At 41.5% G+C, this 18,344-nt stretch overlaps 1 protein-coding gene across 4 annotated transcripts in view; it reads right to left on the bottom strand.

Moving 5' to 3' along the window:
• The window catches only part of pak5 (p21 protein (Cdc42/Rac)-activated kinase 5), a 124,024-nt gene that overhangs the window by 69,982 nt on the left and 35,698 nt on the right, over positions 1 to 18,344 (bottom strand). Inside the window, exon 1 of one of the 4 annotated variants that reach the window (XM_078173670.1) lies at positions 10,450 to 10,934. The exons of 2 other annotated variants lie outside the window; for them this stretch is intronic. In XM_078173670.1, coding sequence (XP_078029796.1) covers positions 10,450 to 10,504 — 55 coding nt within the window. In that variant the 5' untranslated portion in view covers positions 10,505 to 10,934. Of the gene's footprint in view, positions 1 to 10,449; positions 10,935 to 18,344 lie in introns of those variants that run through there. One more of the 4 variants, XM_078173669.1, reaches the window with a different exon arrangement.

Genomic DNA, 18,344 nt, shown 5'->3' with positions numbered 1-18,344 from the left:
CAGTATTCAAGGGGATGACAAATTGCCTCTGCTGTTTCACACCATCAATTTTCCCTTTTCACTCTGTGTGGTAATGTCCCTAGAGGAAATATCTAAAAGGCTGGGGTGTCATTGTCGTACAGTTGTCTACAGCAGCAGATCGCTCTGTGTTCCTATTGGTCAAAGTGACGGCTGTGACAGGAGAAGTCATGAACAACAAAAAGAAAATCAAACATGCTGAACTTTCTGTTGGAACGTCGCAAGGTGTCCCAGACGTGGTGTCGGTTGTCGTCTACTATGAAACACTACGAGATGAAATGATGGATTATCACGTACAACTCTTATTGTCGTTCACACTCAGAGCCGACACCATACGATGGGCTGATATCGTGTAGTGTGTACCCGGCATTAGTTTGGACTTTATGCTGAATACTCTTATTTTGAAGGGCAGTGCATGCTCTTGCCTATTCAGATATTTTTTGCACTGTGACCTTGAATGCATTCGTTTATATCTAACTGTATACAGAGGGTGTGACACTACATCAGGTTGAGTGGATGCAGACAAGTGTGTTATTAATATAGTTTGCATCACAGCATCAAACGTGCACTTTTCCTCCAAAGTACAATACAACCTAATGCATGCATTACGTGTTTTGTTGCAGAGCACAAGAAAATTCATTTCAGAATTTTGACATTTAATTACTACGGACTGCTTAAGGAGTTCTGATTAATGCTTAATGGTCCTTCCATGACTTCTATGTGGTGAATGCAGCTGATGGAGTTCCCTCCTGCTAGACTTAACGAACAAACCTCAAAGAGTTCCAGAAAACTTGCCTCTCTCAAGTAAAAGTAAAGAATATTTTGTAGAGATCTGGTGTGCAGCAACACTTGAAGTTGTCTAAATATGCCTGAGGATCTATCGATATCTCCTGAAGCATGTCTCACCAGACTTTCAATCCAATACTGAGCCGTACAGATGGCACACCGTGGTGTACTGCATGGTGAGGAACGTCTACAGCATGAAGGTATTAGCATTTTTATACAACAGCAAACTGCATTACATTTAAAAGCAGGCAATAATGAGAAATATAATTGAACTGATAATCACCATGGTTATTATAAAGTCTTAAGTACAGCAATCAATTAGGCTTTGCTTGCTATGCCTGCAGGCTGCACAGCTGAAGTATCCTACATAAGTCAGACTGATTGGCTGTAACAACCAGTTTGAAGTTTTGCGTTGTGCTGTGCTGTTCTGTACTCTGCTGCTCTGTAGCATGCTTAGCTCAGCCCTCTAATGCTGCAGGATACAAACAAGGAAAGAACAAGCAAAAATGTCCACTTTGGTTACGTAACATAAACATCAGGAAAAAAAACGGATGCACTGAAGCGAAGAGGAAGAGACGATAAACGATGCCAAGTTTGGATTGTTGTTGTTTTTTTATGCAAGGTTTGATAGGGATTTAGATATGAAGCTACGGCAGCTGCTCCTGCTTGTGCTTTTACTCCAGCACCGAGAGAAACTGTTTGGAAATCCTGTTGTGGTATTGGTGGTTTGGGCGGATGCATGATGTCCAGTCATAGGAACAAAATGTCATGATGTTGCTGGTGTGGCTGTGAATGGACTCTATTGTGTCGCTCCTTTCTAGGAGGCATTGTCCTCGGAGGAAAACAAAGTCATCCTTCTTCCTCCTCCCCCGTCTTATTTTCTGTCTCTCCTTCTGTTTTGGCTTTTGCATAGATAATGTTTGCTGTGCCAGTCCACACCAAACATTCATTTATTTACATAGGTGTGTAGTACGTGTGCACTGTGCACAAAACAAGCAGGAAACCCTCACTTAAGTGAACACATAGGAAGGTCTCTGCAAAACCACTTGAGACTTTACTGTCTAGACTGTCTTAGAGAATAAAAGCATATGGTGCCCCTGTATATGAAAACATACATTAATTTTTCATTTGCACAGGCTGTCATAATAACTTGGAGAAGACTGTGTAAGTAAACAAAAGTGGCTTCTCGTTTAGCCGACAACCTGGGACAGCTGTGTACGAAATCACTCACTACTCATTATATATTGAGTTTGCCATTTTGTAGTGCTGTCTGAATGTATACTGAGAATTATTTTACCCTGTATAGAGGGCTCAAAGTATCCACAATGCACAACTGATGATCACTAACCAAGCAACATATCCCATCATGCACTGCACTGAAGGAACGTACAGATTGTTTGAGACGGACACAAGTGTAAAAGCCACTTAAGCACATATTCATATTTGGTAAAAACTTCTGTGTCGATATGACATATCATTCAGGTTCTGACAGTATTTTAGTTTACACAACTTTCTGTATATGTTGAATAGTGTTTCCCTGCCTCATGTGAGTACTGTGGATCTTCAGAAAAGGAACAGAAACATGAGTAAAAACCAAGACTCCTTATAAACTAAGTGGCCTAGGAACTGTGGTTATGTTGAAACACCAACTGCAAGAAGAGATGGACAAGAGCAGAGAGAGCAGCTTGACTGCAACCTGTTGTACATGTTTAATTTTTGATGATATGGTGAAGTTTGTTTTACCATTTCTTAACAGGCATTTTTCAAACAGAACCTGTGACCCCACAAAAATAATGTAGATACCAATGATGTGTCCTTTGCCTTTGGAAGTAACACTACAGTAGGTTACTACTGTAGGTAGTAAGCTAATTAAACTAGCCAGGCATGCTAAGATTTAAAAGTTAGGTCAGAACAGATAAACGCGCTGTTTATCCATTTCCTCTAACGTGTCTTTTTGTATAGACTAACCTGGAAATGAGTTAGCATTTTGCCGATCACACTTCCCTCGTCTTTAAATCAATGGGTTTTTTGAGCGGGTTTTTGGTTAGATGCCTGAAATAAGGTCTGTGGTTAACACAAGCTTATGAGACTTTCACGTTTTGTACTAGCTCTCTAGTTCTTGTTCGTTTTGTTGTGGCTAAATGAGACTACAGAACGTCATGATGCCAATTCGCGTCGAACAAGGCTATACAGTCTTGTTAAGGAGGTGACGTTACGTCATGTTACCGTAGTGTAGTTCGTTTATAGCCTAACGTTAGCTTTTTACTTCTAGCGATTGCATTAAGGTTTCAATAGTTCATTTTCGGTACTAATCCAGAGTCCAATGGAAAAATCCCATAGGCGTTTTTGATGAGGGAACCAAAGCCATGCTAAGTTTCATGTTGGCCGACAGAGCTATCCCCGGAGCACCCTATAGTTATTATAGTTTTGTATTTTCCATTATAATTTTTTTTATTTCATATTTAATTGTTTTTTCCAAGTCAGCTTAGTTTCAGTTAGTTTTGAGGGGTTTTTTTTTTATTTATAATTTTTCAGTTTTAGTTTAGTTATTAGGTTCAGTATAACTTTCAGTTATATCAACATCCCAGTCTCAAAAAACACATTCACAGATGCCTCCTTTTTTCCCTAGCTGTGTGAGTACAAAACATCCTTTCAGTTTGTTTTTGTGCTTTTCTTGAGTCTAGTTTTTAGTTTAGTTTCAGTTATCTATAACAACTTCTCCATGCATACCACTTTAAAATGCGTATGTGTCTATATGTGTATGAAAATCAGCAGAAGATTTAGCAAACAATCAGTTGTTGAATTAGAGACAATAAACACGCTGGTTGGTTAAAATGTAAAATGTGAATGAAGTCAGTTCTAGTTGTGAAAATGATGAACTCTTTTGTCTTGGCAGTACCTCCCGCGTAGCTGCAATGACAGAAGTCACCAAGGAGTCTATTTCTAAATGTAACTTCAAACAGGCAAAGCAAAAAATTTAATCATAGAAATCTCTCTCAATTATTTCCTTTGCTGCCCCGCAGGAGAGCCAGACAGACCAAATTAGTGGCCTAAAACAGGAAAGATGGAGAGATAGACTGATGGGAGAAGGAGGGAGAGAGGAGAGGGGATGGGTGGAGGCAGAAGACGAGAACAGCAGCAGAGCACGGTGGGAAAGTTAAAGGGAGACAGAGAAATTAACGGATGAAGAAAAGAGATGAGACAAAAATGTAAAGAGTCACGCAGGGAGGATAGAAGCTGAGCAGGCTTAAGGCTTTTGTGATACATACAGCAGCACAATCATAGCACAACAGATTATTATGCAGCACACTGCTGCCTTTAGAAAGCTCAATACTGGATCAAAAAGGTGTTAAGTCATAGATAGAAACCCTGTGCCACAGGCATGTTTACACAACTCTGCTTTCTACGCTGCATTCACTGTCAGCCTCAGGTTTACACTGTAAAGACCCAGGGATGTATTGCACCAGTGTGAGTAAAAATATGCCTGTTTTTTGGTAAAAAGAAAAGATAGAACAGGTTTATGTAGAAATTAAAGCAAATCATTTTAAAATTATCACAATGTAATCTTAATTCAAGTGTGCAAAAAATTACTAACTATATTATTACATAACTACTGACTATAATATTAAGATATTACATATACATAGCTTTTATCTAACTATCAAACGACCCTTTCCACTGAATTGCCTATTTAAAGGTTTTGCACAATTAGCCCAGTAAATCCTACGAGTTTACAACTGCACTTACTGACATTTCCTAATTCATGCAAGTGGATTAATTGAAATTACACCTTAATTTATGAATCCTTTCTAGTGGTGCATTCAGGTGCTGAAGTGAAGGTCTAATAGCAGAGCTTCATCAGTCAGTGGCCACGTGGCATCGCTTTCATATGCTATGATATTTGAAATTCAACAGGAAATGTAAACAATTATCAGACAGTTGTACTGAATGGACATCTGACCCAACATGAAACTAAACATCTTATAATACATGATATAAATGTTGAGAGCTGAGAGTTATAAATGTTTAAAGTTTATTACCTGAACATTTCATTTTTAAAAACTGAAACAAAACTTACAAAAACAAAATATCACAAAAGCTAAAATATGTCGGCATTTGTTGGGAAATGACTGGCACTATAAAAAGGCGTCAGAACATAATAGCTATTGTAAGATATATGCGACATTCAGAGTACCTCTATGACTCAGAGTTTGAGCTGAGATTGTCTACACACGGCTCTCAACATGAAGGTGGCTGAGCTAATGTGCTAACAGGCCAAACAACACTAATGACGGCAATAGTACTAACAGAGCTAACAATGGTATTGTGTGGGGAAGGTGGAGTAGGCATTAAACTTCTAAAAAGACACCGTTCCGCTTCCTTGGGTAGGGCAACATTATCAGCGGAAACCATCATATGAGTGCAGTGCAGAGCGGCAGAAATTAGCTAGTCCAGTGGTTCCCAACTGGTCCAGCCACGAGGTCCAGATTTCTCCTTAGTCATCAAGGTCCACACAGTTTAATATTTAGCATTATACTTTAGCCATGTCATCAAGCTAGTTTGCTGGGCGGAAATCCACTGTACTTCAAAATAAAGTGTTTTTTTTTGTTTTTACAAACCTGAAACATTCACGAGTCACTTGCAGTCCATTCAGAATGGACCCGTGACCCACTTTTGGACAACGACCCACCAGTTGGGAACCACTGAGTTAGTCAGTTGGATACAAACAAAGGGACTCCGACTCACACTAACATGTATTTGTTGTCCAATAAATCAAATCGTATTTTTCCCAGTGGCCATTCTCGGTATTGCAGCAAAGAAATCCCCTGTGGCCCAAAATGCATTTTCCCTATAGACCACCATTATAAAAGGTCAAACAAGGTCAATCATGACTCTTCCTATTGTGAATCTTTGATCCATGGAGGTTTTAAATTTGTAGAAAATAAATATACAATTACAATCTAAAGTCTACAAGACAAGCCAGAACTCACAGGCGGGGCCGTTGGAAGAAACACTACTGTGCATATTCAGTAGGGGCGTATACCCCAGAAGTAAATCCTGAAGCTAGAAATTTTTTTGACATATGCACCAGACGAGCAATTCTCATTATATACTGAGATCCAGATCTTATATTACATCCAATAACAGAATACACCAAGAGGGAGCGTGTCTTACTTCTCTGCCTCAGGACGCCATTGCTCCACTAAATCTTTACATAACAGCAAATTGTTGTGTGCTGATATATTAAACATCCAAAACTACATTCACAACTATAGTGGAAACATCCAACAGAGAGGTAGGTCATTGAGGAAACACGATTGTTCTTTGTCTTTCCCCTGGTGCATCACATGGTCTGATTCACAAAAACACATGACTTAAATACTCCCCACAGGTATCCTCCCTTAGTTAACCAGCAAAAACAAAAGTCTAACAATCCTTAGCTCTAATCTTTTCCATTTTGTGCTGAGCTACAAATCTCTTATGCAATGCAGACATATCAGCAACCCTTTCCACTCTTGGCTGATGTCCACCTAAACCTCCACAAATTGACCCAAGGTTTCTGACCTTGTTGCTATTTTCAGCGCATGTACACAAAGTGGCTTCTGCGAGATGAAGCACTGACACGTAGACATAATGCTGATTGGAAATGACATTCCAAAACAAAGTCAATGAAGACAACAGCAAGGATGAGGCTGAACAACAGCTCCTGGGAGAGGAAGACCGACAGAAGGCGACGCTCAAATATTGTGTAAATATCGACGACAAAGTTGCCGTCTGCAGTCACCGCACTGCAACACACAGTGACTAAACTGGGCCTGATCGCAGCCGTGCACTGAATCATCAGCTGACACATGCAGTAGCTGAAGCCCTTGTTACCTTAGAGCAATGGACAAACAAAAACAAATCCTGTAATGCCACATCCAACTAAGATCACAACTGAAGCGCAGAGGATAATAAGACTGAGTCCAAAAACTTTAAGTGGTAAATCTGCCAGGGCTTCCTGTCAATTGAGTTGAGCTCAACAAGAGGGATTTTTTAATTCAACTTGTATTTTATGAGACATAAAAATGTTTTTGGGACATCCTCCTTCACCCTCTCTGTGGTCTGTAAGCAGCCATAGTGAAGATGGAAACCCCTGACCTAGATGGTACATCTTGGGAATGAGATTATTAAAGGCTAGCAGGGCTTAAGTCGTCTAGGCCAGGCTCAACTGCTAAGAGACACAACAACACATGCACGTACACAAACACACCACCGAACACATGTACGGCAGCAGATGGAGATGCATGCACAGCCCAAACTTACTCCTGCAGAGCTTTTAACAGCTGCCCTCTCACTACAGTGGAAACAGGTTTGGACTGAGCTGTACTTTAAGTGTAGAGGCCCCTGGGAATTGCCTCCATGCAGAGGCCAGAGGAACAACTAACTGCGCAACTCCTCCTGGCTGCCACATAAGCACCTCTTGAGCTGTAATTTATGGGCAGATTGTAAAGCACTTTGTGAAGTTTCAGACTAATGCCTGCAAGGTTATTCTGCCAAAGAGTAACAGTGTCACTCTGATGAGAAATTGCACCTGGTAATATATGGCAGAGATTATGGAGCTCCATTATTCTTGGTGTGTGTAAGGCTGGAGTGAGCTGTGACTGCATCAGCTGTGAGCGTGTTGTATGTATTCAGTCATAATCCACAGCTCTGAGGGAGCTGAGGGAAGCTAACTAAATGTATATCGCTCTGCCACAGAAATACATAACATGTGAACACTTCTTTATACTACTGGGGCTGGGTAGCGGTAAAACCTTTAAAATATCAACAGAATGAATGCAGTCCCAAAACTGCTCTAAACAAACGATACCTGCATTCAATCCTTTTTGAACCCAGATCTAGAAAAAAGGTACAGCATCACTCTAAGGGAATTGATACTGGTACTGGTATCTTTTTTTTTTAAATGATACCCAGCCCTAGATACTACACAGGAATTTTTGGCTACTGTTCACCAGCAAAAGTAAAAGTGAAAGCCAACCATTTGGCGTTTGGACTCGCTATATTTGCGCTTTTCAATGCTGTATCAGCAATTTTCATAGCTTCCTCTTGGATGCTGACCTCACCTGCACACCGTGCCCAGAAATGTCCCGACCACAGCAATACAAGAAGAAAAGTAGAATTACCGCCCCGCAGTTGTTTGCTGCCACGAACCACTCATGCTGTGCAGTTTATATCCATGTCAGTGAAAACATGGATGCTTCACACACATCTTCAACCCAGCAGCACAGAAGATCAAGGTGGGTACCCAAGATGAGTGTCACCAATTCAGTTTCAAACTAAATGTTCTTGAGATATGACGCTGAGTAATGGCCAGAAGAGTGTTTTTGCAGAACATTATGATGTCACAGTGAAGCTGACCCTTGACCTTTTGGATATAGAATGTCATCACATCATTATTTTATCCTATTAGACATCTATGTGGAATTTTGTCATAATCAGTGAAGAATTCTTGAGTTATAGCTAAAAACATGTTTTGTGAGGTCACAGTGACCCTGACCTTCAACCACCCAGTTCTAATCAGTTCATTCTTGAGTCCCATTGGATGTTTGTGTCAAATTTGAAGAAATTCCTTCAAGGCCTTCTCGAGATATTGTATTCACGAAATGATGTACATGTACAAGGTAACAGTGACCTTGACCTTTGACCACCAATGAGTCCAAGTTAAGGTTGGTGCCAAATTTGAGTAAATTCCCTCAAGTTATTTTTGAGATATTGCATTCACAAGAATGGGACAGACGAGGTCACAGTGACCTTGACCTTTGTACACCACATTCTAATCAGTTCATTCTTGAGTCCAAGTGGACCTTGTGTCAAATTTGAGGGAATTCCCTCAAGGCCTTCTTGAGATAAAGTGCTCACGGGAATGAGAAGAGTGCAAGGTCATAGTGACCTTAACCTTTGGCCATCAAAATCTAATCAGTTTATCTTTAAGTCCAGGTTAACATCTGTGCTCAATTTGAAGAAATGTCCTAAAGCTGTTTTTCAGATACCGCGTTTACAAGAACAGGACAGACGAGGTCACAGTGACCTTGACCTTTGAGCACCAAAATCTAATCAGTTTATCGGTGGGTCCAAGTGGATGTCTGCGTCAAATTTGAAAAACTCCCTCAAAGCGTTCATGAGATAAAGTGTTCACAAGAAAGGGACAGACGGACGGGTGGACAACCCGCAAACATAATGCTTCCGCTTGCACAGAGGCATAACAAGAAAACACAGGCAGAGGGTTGAGTCTCTGCAGATAAATACACCACCACACACTTCTGGTGGGTCAAAAGTGAAAGGATTAGTTTTGATTAAGTCTATACATTGCGTTTTCTTTGGGAAACCCTGTCCAGAATATTTTTAAATATGTAAAAGAGATCCATCTTGATGTTACTGTCACATGCAGCCTGTCGTCACAAGACGCATTACATAACCGCATGTACACATACACACACTGTGAGTTTACAAAACTGTACACACATAACACAGAGATGCTCGGCCACGCATGGACACACAAAGACGCATTATAAGATCACACATGCTCCACATACACACTAACACTCTGACACAAACATACTTAAAGGGGCTACTCGTCCCAGGGCAGAGATCCTGACTCCCAGGCTGATTTGTCTTAGAACCATCTGTCACCATCTGAGCCTCCACAGGCATTTCCCCTTTTGTACAACACCAGAACACACACACACACACGGACACTTTCACTGGAACCTGCCTCACACTACAGGAAAACAGAGGCTCTATGCATGTGTGTGTTTGTATATACTGTGTCTATTTTTGGGTCCCTAGCGCATGCTAACGCTCTGCAGCAGCATGACGTATTCATGTGTTTTCCCAACACCACATTAATTTTGCATCCTTTAGATTGTAATTTAGAAGCATCATTTGGTACTGAGATGCAGAGCATTCACTCATGCACAAATATGCAAATATGCTTCATACATAATTTAAAATGCAACATGAAAAGGACACAAGTTCCTTCTGATAAACAAGTTGAGGGAGGGGCAAAGTTCTCTGCTTCGTTTGCCGCTACAGGGAAGAGGAGGAATTCCTAATTTAATTGAAAGGTCAAATGTTTCATGAAACCAAAACCTGATTTCTGCTCAAGGTATTATCGTTTCCCCAGTGTTCTTGAACGCAGCTTTACTTGGTTTTGAGTGACAGAAAAAATGCACAAAGTGATGCGAAATGTGTTCCTCATCAATAGTGTCTTGGTTCTGTTATCCGTCGCCTCTTTTGTCCTGCCCTGCTTTGTTGTGTGCTGTTCAATTCTGTCCCATTTGCATTCACTTGTTCTCTCCAGACCTTGTTCCTTCAGATGATTTAATTGGCTCAAAAACTGTTTACACAGACATGCATTTCACCTCCCATTCCCCGTAGATGGATCTGTGGAGCAGTAAACAACTCCAGCTGAAGAAGAGGCTTTTTATCATTCGTGCAGTGTTTACAACACGCTGGGAAGTTTGTAACATCACTCATTCAAATCATGTTTAAAGACTGGGGATGATCAGAAAGCTGCAGCGTGTTAAATCACAGCTCTGATGATGAATGTATCTTCCTACATTTTTATCTGAAGCCATACACTCATTAAATCGCTGCTCTTACCTGGCAAAAAACTGACGGTCTCTTTCAACCAATCAAAGTGCTCTGGGTAAGCCATGGTGAGACAGTCCGGGACAATCAGAGCCTCCTCAGATGTTACACTTTGATGTCAAATTGCACTTCCGATAAATCCATTATGCACCCCAATTTTCTCTCAACAAAACATGAAACAGCAAGTCCCCTGCCTGAACCATGATTGCTGAATTAGAAGCCAATGATTCCCCGGAGGAGCGACACTTCAGTGAAGTTATCGAATTGACAAATCAGGTCAGATCCAGGACCCTCTGCAGCCCCCAGCGAGCTGCTACTACTACTCTTAGCCTGCTGCTGCTGCTGCTACAGTATGACTCTCCCTGCCTGCACGCTCTGATAACTCCCAATGTGAGATGCACAGGGCACAAAAAAGTGTCTACGCCAGCAGCCTGGGCCAAGGCACGGCCAGACAGCTTAAGCCCGGACCCATCCCATTTCACTTTCATTGTTTGTCTAACTGGGTTTGACCAGCCGCGTCCCAAACTGAGCACCCTCTGACCTTCACTGTCCTCCTCCCACTTGTCGGTCTGTCACCAGCACCACAAAAAACAACAGAGAGTGTAACTGTCCTCTGTGTTCCCACAATCCACAGGATGGTGTTTGTGTCCCGGCTGCCCTGTCAAACACACACACACATAGACACACACACACACACACACACACACACACACAGAGTCAAAACTGTCTCCCACCGCTGCCAGCATGTGTGGATATCAACTTTGGTGTCAAGTGCTGCACCACCAGGCGGCCGATCACTGCCTCTTTCACAGAGAGGAAGACAGATAGTGTGACGGAGGAGATAAGATGGAAGAAAGAGAAAGAAACAGCTGGTCCAGTCAGCGGCTGTGACAGAGTCTGGCTATTTGCCGATGCTGAGGGGACATTCAGCTGTGGCAGCCAGGGATGAGGCCCTGCACTGAGGGCAAACACACACTCACACGAGCAGTGCGAGGCTGTCACGGAGGGAGAGATAGAGTGTGTGATGGTGACGAGAGGGTGCATGGGAAATTACACACTGCACCTCTGCAAGGCTACAGGCCAAATTACAGTCCAGCAAATTTAATAAAACATTGAACATATTTATTTGGAGAGTCTAAAAAAACAACCTGTGACCTTATTTTTAGCCAATTAGTGAGAGCAGTCTGATTGAACAGTGTAAGAATGTTAGTTGGATCAGAACAGTTAGCGCGATGATGACAAATAGCTGACGTGTCGACGTGTTTATCTTTATTTTCTGAAATCTGACAAAGATGCACAAAGTTGTTGTTTTTTTGTTGTTTTTTTTGCCTTAAATGGAGTTCAGACCTTTTTGTATAGTACCCAGGTTCCACAGAGTTCATGCAGCTCTTACACTGTGTCATCTATCAGCTTTATTCATAGTTGCCAACCCTCCTGATATTCCCAGGAGACTCCAGTTTTTATAGTACCCCTCCAGTTTCCTCCCTGGGTCACAATCCTCCCGTATTTCTCCTGATTTATGACATATTTTCACATCTTTTTTCCTTTTTGTTATCACAACCTGTTTCTGTATAAGCCCTACAACTCTAAAAGTCTATTGTTTCCTCCTTGTTGGCGCTTCCCTCTCTGTCCCTGCTTCTACGACCCTCCAGGGCCGGAGAGGGGCAACTGTCGGACTGCATGAGTTGGGCGCGGCTGCTGGTGGACACCTTGTCTCCATGCTGACCATGCAGCATTGGCTTCAATTCAACAGGTTGCTATCGTGGGGTTTGAGGGGCGCCTTGGGAGTTTGGGGGGACCCAGCTTGCCCTCCTCCACCATGACAGGGTACTCAGCTGTCTTCCGGAGACTATGAGCTTCCTGTTCCACCCCCTTTAGGCATCTAGGACCCAGAGCAGCATGGGCCAGGGAGAACCCTGACACAGACAAAGCCTACAGCCAGGCATCCCTTGCCACTCCTGGCACTCTGATGGAGTACCAGGGGCATGAACTGAAGGCTAAACCAAATTAAATGTATTTAACATTTATTTATGTATTTATTCTCATTCTTCAAAATTCTCCAGAATTCAGGAAACTAAGCTCTGAAACTCACATTTTCCTTTCAGAGGACCCCCAGAGTCCCCACTTTGGGTTGGCATGTATGCTCATATTGTATGAAATATTCAGTGGCAAGCTAAAACACAGAAACACGGGACAATATGATATACTTTCAGTCCACAGAATTTCCAATTTCTATTTTTGGTTTTGACTGTTACATGTTTTAAAATGAACCACTTTGAAAGTTCAAACAAGAGATTGTCTTTCCTTCACAAATATCAGCACAAATGAGTCGTGAACGTTTGTATGAGAGATTCAAGGCAGAAAACTATTTCTTCTGTGACATCAAAACACCCAAACATTCTGGATATGGCATTACAGGGACGAGGGAAGTCTCCTTTCCAAAAGAAAAGCTAAACCGTTTAGTAAATATCCTGTGTTCAGACCAGACTGTTTCATTTTTGTTTATAACATTCATAAAAGACCTACTGCCAACACACATTACTTTATTCATTACAGAGCCGATGGCATAGTGTAGTGAAGACACTGCATGAATATTTCAAGATATCTGATGTATCCCAGTTTGCCACAACACCTAGCAGGGACAGACCAATGCATTGTTCATTGCAGAGTTAATTTCTTTAACAAAAACTATGAAAAAAAAAAGATCATCAATGACCTTTTTTTCCATGACTAAGACGAGACGATGACAAGCTAAAAATAGATCTTTGACAATAAAATCTTTGACAAAATGTACTGTTTTCGGTGACGAGACAAAATGGGACTAAAATGTCAGTGGTGAGCTATCGGACATTTGAATCGCATGATATTTTTCCCAAACTGTGTGTCTAATTGCCAGAATAAATGCTGGCATTTCATGTTTCGGCAAACCACGGATATGTTATATTTGTACAGTACATTATTATGAAGCAGATACATTGAAACTTTACATTTATTTATGTGGTTATTGTTTGTTTAGGTTTAAGGTATTGTTAGGGAAAATCATGTTTGGGCTTAAAAAAAAACATTTTTTTTGGTGGCATAATCACGGCTGAAAACACAACAATGTTTTGGTAGAAAAACATTCACTTTCATGGCACTATCCCTGGTGGAAATGTAGCGATAACTCTGTAAAAAAACAACCGCTTTTCATGTCACTGTCCCTGGTGGAAAAACAGAGATGGGTGGCAAAAAAACACCCATGTTTGGTGGCTAAAAAGCGGCTAAAAACGTAGAAATAACTCACTAAAAAACAACAACTCCCAATGACAAAATCAGCTCATATACTAGGTCACTTTATAAACGTTAATATGATACATATGAAATAAACAAACATGTTTGTGTTTTACAGAAAAGTACAATGCAAACATTAACTTGTGGCGACTGGGCTGCAGACTGATGACAAGAATAACACAATGGCTTCAACACGAAAAAGGATTGTTCGGAAAAACGGAATATATCAATGAACAATAATAATTTATAATATGGCAGAAAGGAAAACATAATGCAGTGTAGTAACAGGAGATGGAGAGGTGGGAACCATCATCCTTAAGCTTACACTTAAGCTGCAATAAATTAGCAAGCTCTAACGTTAAATGATAAGTCTTTAAATAAGCATATAAAGCTGACTAAAGTGTCGTTACTTTTCGTCAACAACTGGACTAAAACCATGAAGGATAAAAATGACTAAAATGTGACTCAAACTAAAAAGCATTTTTGTCTAAAAAATAAGACTAAATCTAAAATAGCTGCCGAAATTAACACTGGTTTATTGTGTAAAGAAACTCAGACAATACTTTTTCTTTCCTTTCTCACCCTGCCATTCACTCCTTGCACACATGCTCACTCACTATCATTAGCTATGTTTCCATCCAAAAGTGATTCGAATCATTGGGAAATGCTCATTAAAAGAAATACGAATCCTGTGTGTTTCCATTAAATGTACGGACTTTGGTGAAAACTACGAACTCGCGCGAATTTTCCGCAGAACCGGAAACAAAACAAATCTCGCATTCTTCTTCTTCTATGTTTTCTGGCAGTTGGCAACCAGCTTGTAAATGCATTACCGCCTTCCCGACCCGGAGTGTGGATATCACCATGGAGAGAGGTGCGCTACGTCAGACTTAATTCAAACATAACTGTTTCCATCCCCCGTTTTGCGAATCAACATTTTTTCGAATCAATCAAAACCCGGCTAAAGCAAGCGCATTTTAGTTTGTGCGAATCAGGGGATTTTAATTTGAATTTTGGCGTTTCCATCATAATTTTCCGATGCGATACTTCTAGATGCGCATCTAAACAGGCTGATGGAAACATGGCTTCTGATTGTCATTGTCCAGGGTTGTAAATTGAGTCATTGGCTGCTCTTCAGCTGATTCACAATGAACCAAAAGTACAGCAACACACCTTCTCTGTCAGCCTATCATCTTACTGCTCCTCATTTTAAATATGGTTCTTTCTCTTCCATAGTTCTTTCTTGCTGCAGTTGTGTGCGCCCTCCACCTCCTCATCACCACCCTGTCTTTACAAATTCATCAGCCTCATACGCCTCAGCAGCCTCAGAGTCAGCAGCCACCACCAGTGTCCAGACTTCATGGGGGGATTTATCCTGCAGCCACTAAGATATGCCTCAATCACCACAAATAATTTGTGAATCTGTACACTCATATTCTGTATTAAATATGATCTTTACTTCATTCAGCTGTCTCTCCTGATTGAAACAGTTTTCACAGCATAGTTTCTCTTCACTGACAGTGTGTTTTCCAATCCAGGACGTGTGACATTTTTCCACACAGAAGTCACAGGGGAGCCGGCTGGGTGTGCAGCTTATAATTATTTTTATAATCTGAATCTGGAGGTTGCCTGTGGCTGACCTACTGTATCTAAGGAGGTTTTGATATCAGCCCACTTGCCCACAAAGCTGCTTTAGCATTATGGGAAGAGAGAATGTGTTTGATGGTTCAAAGACTTGAGCAGCAGACACACCCCTCCACAAGTACTGCTGGATATAAATACACATGCCACCTTCAAGGGTCTTATCCAGGCAGGCAGTCTCTCCCTCTGCTGAACACAAACACACACTGCGGAGGGGTAATGTAAGTGCTCTGGAGGTGGGCAGCTGCAGACTAAATAGAGAAAGAGACAACTAGAATTATGGCAGTTGAGGCTGATTTGGCTATGCTAAGCACCCCACTCTTAAAAAGCATCACTATAGCACCCTCCACATGGCTAATGGGTGGCTACATCGTAACTGTCACAAGACGAATGCTTGTTAGAGAGATAAATGGTAATTCCTGCAAAGTATTTTAGTGCAAAGTACAGGCTGTTATTCTCTGGCGGTGTAATGTTTAGCAACATCAAAATCACTGCAAAAGACAGTCGGAGAATTTGAAATATCCAGTTCAGACGCTGTCTTCAAGTCTCCTGCTGATCTTTCACTATCGAGCGAAAGGATCAGCTAAAGTTGTTGTTATCTGCTCATGTGGTAACATAATGGATGAATATAGAAGGGAAGGGCGACTCTGGGAGGTACTGAGAGATCAGGAGAGTTATCTAAATGAGATCTTTGCAGTCCTGAGGACAGAAGAGTGTGTGTCACTGTCTCAGAAAGAGTGTGTGCACATGTTTGACCATGTGTGCAGCTGTGTGTCCCGACTTTAAAAGCACATTAAAAGCAAACTAAAGCGCACTGAAGTCTCCGATAGTGTCCCTTCTATTCAGTGAGTTTTATGTGGCTCTAAGATGAAATCTCACTGAAAGATTCACAGTGTTTTAGCAGCTTACAAGGAACCATGTCAGACACACAGGAGACGTTACTGTTTCCAAATATCATTTGAGAGACCAGGATTGTGTTAAATGGAGAAAGGCTGACCAAAGCTGTTCATCCATTTTCTGCCACTTATCCGGCTCTTGGTCTTCTGCTGGACACTTACTAGATTAGCCCAGACATCCTTTTCCCCAGCCACATCCTCCAGCTCCTCCTGAGGCGCTCCCAGCCTGGATAATGTTGAATATGTTATCCCTCCAGCTTGTTCTGGGTCTGCCGCCAGTTAACAGTGCCAGAAATACCATCACGGGTTTCCCTGTCTCCACTCAACGCAAAAGAGCAGCCTATTTACTCCCAGATATCGAAGCTCCTCTATCTTTCACTAAAGTTAAACCAAGATACCAACACATTTCGGCTGCTTATCTTATTCCTTGGCTACTACATTACACTCACGACCACAGGTAAAGGTTGGAATATAGATTGTCAAGTCAAGAACCTTGCCTCTGTATGTTAGCCCATTTCAACATGACAGCCACAGCGCACATCCACCTGTTGACTTCAGTGAAAAGCTCGGACCAGTTTAGAGCAGAGGTTCTCAAAAGCACTTTTTACGCAGAGATCCCCTAATTCTGCCTCAATGACGAACCTTCGCCACACCAGCTTTTCTTTTTTATCACTAAGGGAGGCACTATGTGTTAACCGTGTTATCATCTAGTGTGGCATATGACATAAGTGTCGGGCAGCGCTTACTAAACAATAATAATAGCATAACATGGCAGTAATAATCATTTACCGTCCCTGTTGTATGGCGGTTGCTGTTCTTCTTCATTGAGTTAGCTGCTAACTGCTGCTAGCTGCTTTTTAAATCACTTTGCAGAGGGTTGCACAGTCAAAACGTCACACCCATCCCATCCTGTCGGCAAACAATTTTCACACAAAGACGTCCATTTGGTGCTGTTACTACCTCCACAGCTGGCTTATAGGCAGACCAACTCTCTACCCCTATTCTGTGTTTGCACCTTTTATACAGAACTGCAAGGCAGAATAGCGACGCAACATTCCTGCCTTGAACAGGCAGTGTAAATGGTAGGAGCGGGGGTGAAAATCTATACAGCATAGTACTGCGATGTTATTGAATCATCACACAGTGCCAAGGATCGATTTGTTTTTATTAGATAAATTATTAATATTACAAATACAAATTAAACGTTAGGTAGCCAGCTAGAATAATATAATCAATTGCTCTTTCAGTCTACTAGATACATTTTGTTGCTACTGCAAAAATGGCTGAGGTGAGATGAACAGATTGAAAACTTTATCTTATTGGATAAAACAGATGTTGACAATGTTTTCCCTTGAGGGCATAATTCAGAGTCAAAATTGCTATAGATTTTATCACAATACTCATATCGCAACATATTTAGAATCACATTAATATTGTATGATGACTTAAGTATCGTGGATCCTCTGGTGATTCTCATCTCTAGTAAATGGGGCTAAGTGTGGGCCCCTGTCGGACAAAACCAAGACAACTGCACCTTATATTTTCTATTCTTTTAGCCTATTTCTTTACATTTTGGCAAGTTCAAAAATCAAAAGTATGCTAAATTAGCTATCAGCACTTCCTGTTTGCAGTGTACCCATGCATGTACAGACACTAGACTACACTACTACGAAAGCAGCGACGGGCCTGCCAACGGAGGTTCTGGATCCGGCCAGGTCAGACCTCCGTTGGCAGGCCCGTCGCTACTTTCGTGGTAGTGAAGTTGGTCGCTCAGGCGCCTCTGCTGTTGAATTAGGTCGCGCTATTTTTGTGGATCGGGTTGCTTTTATTTTCCGCACTTCCCTATTCCGGTATTGACTCTGACTTCTGATTGGTTAAAATGGCCTTTCCGTTAGAAGTTACATCGCCACCTACTAGGGCCGTAACGGTACATGTATTTGTGTCGAACCGTTCAGTACGCGACTTTCGGTTCGGCACGACCCTGTACCGAATTATTGGGCACAGGATATTATTTTATTTTGTTTTGTTTTATTTTAATTCCGTTTTTGCGAGCCGAACCATTTAAAATATTTAGTTCTCCAACGGACATAATTGAGTGAC

This window comes from Epinephelus lanceolatus, chromosome 13 (assembly GCF_041903045.1).
Source record: "Epinephelus lanceolatus isolate andai-2023 chromosome 13, ASM4190304v1, whole genome shotgun sequence".
In the NCBI taxonomy this organism is placed as follows: Eukaryota; Metazoa; Chordata; class Actinopteri; order Perciformes; family Serranidae; genus Epinephelus; species Epinephelus lanceolatus.
Note: the sequence above shows the minus strand (reverse complement) of the source record. Positions and strands in the feature narration are given on the sequence as shown.